The sequence below is a fragment of the Betta splendens genome, chromosome 4, assembly GCF_900634795.4.
Source record: "Betta splendens chromosome 4, fBetSpl5.4, whole genome shotgun sequence".
Classification (NCBI taxonomy): domain Eukaryota; kingdom Metazoa; phylum Chordata; class Actinopteri; order Anabantiformes; family Osphronemidae; genus Betta; species Betta splendens.
In genome coordinates this window covers 25,804,703-25,809,550 of record NC_040884.2, presented here as the reverse complement: position 1 = coordinate 25,809,550, position 4,848 = coordinate 25,804,703, and the positions used below count along the sequence as shown (strand labels likewise).

The window sequence follows — 4,848 nt, the reverse complement described above, 5'->3', positions numbered from 1 at the left end:
GATGGGTCTTCTCCAGGACCTCCTACTGGTGGGACATACCCGGAACATCTCCCCAGGGAGGCATCCAGGAGGCATCCAAAACAGATGTGGAGGAGCAGCGTCTCTACTCAGAGCTCCTCCTGGGTGACAGAGGTCCTCACCACCACGGACCGGTACACAACGACCGCATTACTGCGGCCACCGCACCGCACCGATCCGTCTGTCCCCTCACCCGTAAAACAAAACCCCAAGATACCTGAAGTCCTCCACTCTCTTCCAACCTGGAGAGAGCAAACTACCCTTTTTCCAGTCAAGAACCATGTCCACAAAACACATGTGGACTGATTGGGCAAACACCCACAACCCTTCAGCCCCTGGTGAGGATGTAGAGCTGTTCCAGCATTCCACCACCAGGTCGAAAACCACATTGTTCCTCCTGTATCTGAGGTTCGACTATCAGCCAAATTCTCTTCTCCAGTAGAGGGAGAGGCTGAAGAGGCTGAGAAACGTGATCCCCCTATAGTTGGAACAAACTCTCCTGTCCCCCTTTTTATGAAGAAGGACAACCACCCCGATTGTCCAGTCCAGAGGAACTGTCTCTCACTTCCACTTGATGTTGCAGGGGTGTGTCACCTAAGACAGCACCACAACATCCAGAGACTTGAGGTACTCAGGATCTCATCCATCCCCAATGCTCTGCTACTGAGGAGCTTGCGAACTTGCACGCTTGGCCAGTTGGTACCAACCAGCTGCCTCAGGAGTCCCACAAGTCATCCAGACACGATAGGACTTCTTCTTTAGCTTGATGGCATTCCTTTGCATCTGGCGTACATCATTGGGTTCAGGGATTACCACCACGACAGGCACCAGAGTGACCTATCCCTGACCAGAAGGTGCAGGGCATCCTTGGTAAAACTCCAACATGTGGCGACTATCCTGGGGAGCTATGAGCAAGCACACACTAGCCCAGCTGTTATCGTGTGCAACTTCAGAGTAGAAGTAAGTCCAACCCAGGGGTTGGGTATCAGAGACCATGCTGCTACAGACATGAGAAGAAGCTCCTCATACTGTCTCTTCTAGTACAGTTCTAGTATGCATAGTAAGACGTTCTCAGTAGGAGGTGAGTTTGAGCCCCATGACACTAGTGTGACCTGAGCCTCCATTTACTGCTCGCAACCCCTGTTTTTGTGTTATTCAGTATGCTGCAGCCACTCACTCCGCATTCAAGCAGCTTCATGCAACCGAAGCTTTATCACAATGGCCATCCGTGGTGAACTGAGGCTAATTCCTGTTTAATAGTATCTGTAATCTACTTAAGATAAGATTTCAAGCACAGGATGCGCTGGTCTAGAAGATGACAGTCTCTTGACTACATTCATCCAACACTTCTTTTACAGGTTTATAAAATCCCTCTTTCTCTGGTCCTGTAAAGCCTTTATTCTTTGAACTCATTTTATGGCAGTACTGCAGAAGGAGATTCAGCAGTAGATCAATAACAATAGATTGAATGATTGCAAAAATCTGTAAATGTCTGCTCTGATCTCGTCTGCCTCCAAGTGACTGGTCTGGTTTAACGCCCATCACAGAGGTAGCGTACGTCTAGTTGCTACACTTAGTTTCGGTCAAGGCGACTTCATGAAAGTAAAGTCAAAGGTTCCAAACATGGTAGTGTCAGGGTCAACAGGGTCAGAACATAGAGATCAACCTCAGAACACTGTTTCACATAGCAAACGGGTTTTGGCTCAATGAGGCAGTTTTTACTTGCTAAACTCCAGAAACAACCACAAACAGGCAGCGCATGCAGACGGCTGCTAATGGCATGTCATAAACCAATTACACATCATCATCATGGTGCATCTGAAATGTGAATTGTTTTGTTTTGAACAGCAAGTCTGCAGCGTTACACCGTTTTCCTCCTGCTGCAGTGGTGAGAACTGTTATCGTGCTGAGATCTGGTAGTCAGCAGATATTTGCTGTTGCACACTCAAAGTGATAAACAGCAGTTTCACAGTTCAACAAGAACTTAGGTAGAATGAATGCTTGTTTGGTTGATTATTTGGCACATCATTCTTCTTATCTTTTAATTATCATTGTTATTAATAATAATATTTGGTTTTATATACATTTTGGCAGAGCCATGACCCTGAGCAACAAATGACAGCAGATATTTTGGGTGTGAGTTACCACAGAGGAATAGAATGATACAGCTGATGGAACTGTCCCTAAACTCTCAGACCTTGATAATTATTCATTTATTTGGAATTGTGGAATTATGAGTTCAGCTCCAAAGACGATGGTGACTCATAACCACAAACGCTGAACACTTCCTTCCCCTCTCTAATACACGAGAACATTCACAGACTGAAGCTGACACTCGTGTGCCACTGCTCGTCAGGACCGGACCGAACCCAGATCTCGTCATGTCTGTCAAATCTGAACTGACCATACTTCTACTCGCACTGATCCTTGGTGACCAAGGTAAGTCAAGCTTTTGGAGCAAATAATTTCATGCACAAAGAAAAATTATAATAATCACACTTTTGTTTAGTGAGGATCAGGTACTGTCTGCAATTGGTCAGTGAGTGTAGAATGTGAAAGGCACCACATTTTTCATTGCATATTGATATGTTGATTATTCATATTTATTGTGTTTCCAGTTCACACAAGTTACATCTTTGGGGGTCGTGAGGCTGTGCCACACAGCAGGCCGTACATGGTGTACCTGAAGGGGCACGTGCAGGAGGGGAAATCATTCACCTGTGGAGCCTTCCTCCTCAACGAGGACTTTGTCATGACCGCAGCCCACTGCCAAGCCGAGTCAGTGCCACACACTTTATGTTGAAGCCCATGCTCTGTCACACACTCATCACTGTAGGAGCGCAGCAGCCAAACTTCAGGCAGGATGTTGAAAGAGTGTGTGATTTCATTAAACTGTTGCTTTACTGGTATATGTATATTTTCAGACCTGTGCTTGTCTTTTGTCATTTTAGCTCCTACAACGTCTTGCTTGGAGTTCACAGAGTTTCAAAACCTAAAGATGTACAGAATATATCCGTAGAACACGCCTTTCCAAATGAAAACTATGATGCAAGTGATTGCAGCAATGACATCATGCTTCTGAAGGTAAAACAAAAGTTTGTGGTCAAATGCATTAAAGGGAGACTCTCAAACCTAGTTTGTTTTCTATAATGATTTCTGTTTTCATACTCCTCAAGTTAAATTCCAAGGCGCGTTTCAACAAAAACGTGCAACCCATACGTCTTGCAGACGGAGGTGATGGTTCTCTACCCAAATCATGTGCAATCGCTGGCTGGGGAAGAAGTGACAAATACCCAAACTCAAAGAGTCCTGTCCTCATGGAAGTGAACGTGACACTTGTTGAGAATCCGAACTGTACGAAACACTCATACTGTTCAGAGGGAAGGAACGGCCCAGGGCAGGTACAAACAGTTATCTGTACATGTTTATTACATCTGTTACCAATATAGACGCACAGTACTACTGTTCACTGTTGCTGGCTATGTGTGTGTTTGCAGGGGGACTCCGGCAGTCCGTTGGTCTGTGAGGATGGGAGGGCTTTTGGGGTTATGTCCGCAGGAAGCGACCCTTCGGTTGTCCCCCAAATATACTCCTACACCAAAATTTCTGACTATAAAGATTGGATCAATTCGATCTACAAAAAAGCAGCGCAGCTTAAATTCAGAATGCTTTAATTGCTTTTACAAGCAGTTGACTGTAAAACAAATTACTAACTGCTATCATTTAGTTGGTTGTATTATTCTTCTGCTACATTTTCTACCCATTAAAAAGGTAGTTACTGTAAAAAAATATAGTTCCTTATACTGTATAATCAGGCTACAAAACAACAATATATTCATTTGACGTCATACATTTGTTCTAAATAAATAAGGTATTGACAACATTTTGTCCCCTGTTTTTGCTCCTAATCATTTTGCACATACCACCACACCAACAGATTAAATACGGTACAGTTACCTATTGCCTTTTCATCCATGACACTGTAGCTATTTGTGTTTATGAACAGGCAGTATAATTAATGAACAACCCATAACAGGCAGGTCAGCTCTTAGTTGGGCACTTTATGATTATTAAAAGAATAATAATATCATTGTAAAATGATGGTGACGCTGTTTAGTTAATAATGAATAAAGCCACAATCATTCCTGAGACTTAGATAAATAACAGTATAATAACGTCTGTTCATTTACGACCTGCATTTTTAAACATAGGACACTGTCACTATTAGTATTGATGTTTGGGTGCATTGATGCTTTGGGGCGGAAGCAAGCGTCTTAGATTCAATCAGCTTGACTTTAGCGCCATCGTCAGGCCATTTCCATGTGTTACCTGATTCTGAATCTATCAATGGCTGCTGTTGAAGGAGTAGAGCGTTTCTAGCACTAAAAGGCAGGTGGTAGCAGGAGTGCACAGGAGCTGCTGGACATAACAGGATATTTTGGTTAGATCACCAAGGCCGGCCCTAACACTAACCCAGATAACACAAGGTTAGGACAAGAAGAAGAATCAAATTCAAATCCCCCCCAAAACACTATAAGAACAGACAAAGTGAAAAACTCTCAGACCACCAAACCAGGAAATAGACAGAGAGACAGAGACAGCGTCATTACACAGAACCGGTCAAATTATCATATATTTAACTCCCTCTACCAAAGGGCATCGCTCTGGGCAGACAGCTCAGCCGGCAGGAAAGGTCATTAACGGGACACCAACACGATGGCAGCTCGCTGAAAAAGCTCCCTCGACAGGAGCAGGTGACCTGGCAACCGAAAGAGAGACAAGGAGCTGCTTATACAGGGGGACGGTGAGCTTAGGCCAGAGAGACAGACA

General features: G+C 44.2%; 1 protein-coding gene across 1 annotated transcript; it reads left to right on the top strand.

Annotated features, from left to right (window-relative positions):
• The first annotated feature begins 2,295 nt into the window (after nt 1-2,295).
• Nucleotides 2,296-3,901, top strand: LOC114854662 (granzyme-like protein 1). Its single transcript, XM_029149273.3, has 5 exons — nt 2,296-2,457; nt 2,637-2,796; nt 2,970-3,102; nt 3,195-3,419; nt 3,516-3,901. Exons 1-5 carry the CDS (start codon nt 2,400-2,402, stop codon nt 3,690-3,692), a joined length of 753 nt encoding a protein of 250 aa, XP_029005106.1. The 5' UTR covers nt 2,296-2,399; the 3' UTR covers nt 3,693-3,901.
• Nucleotides 3,902-4,848: the final 947 nt, after the last annotated feature.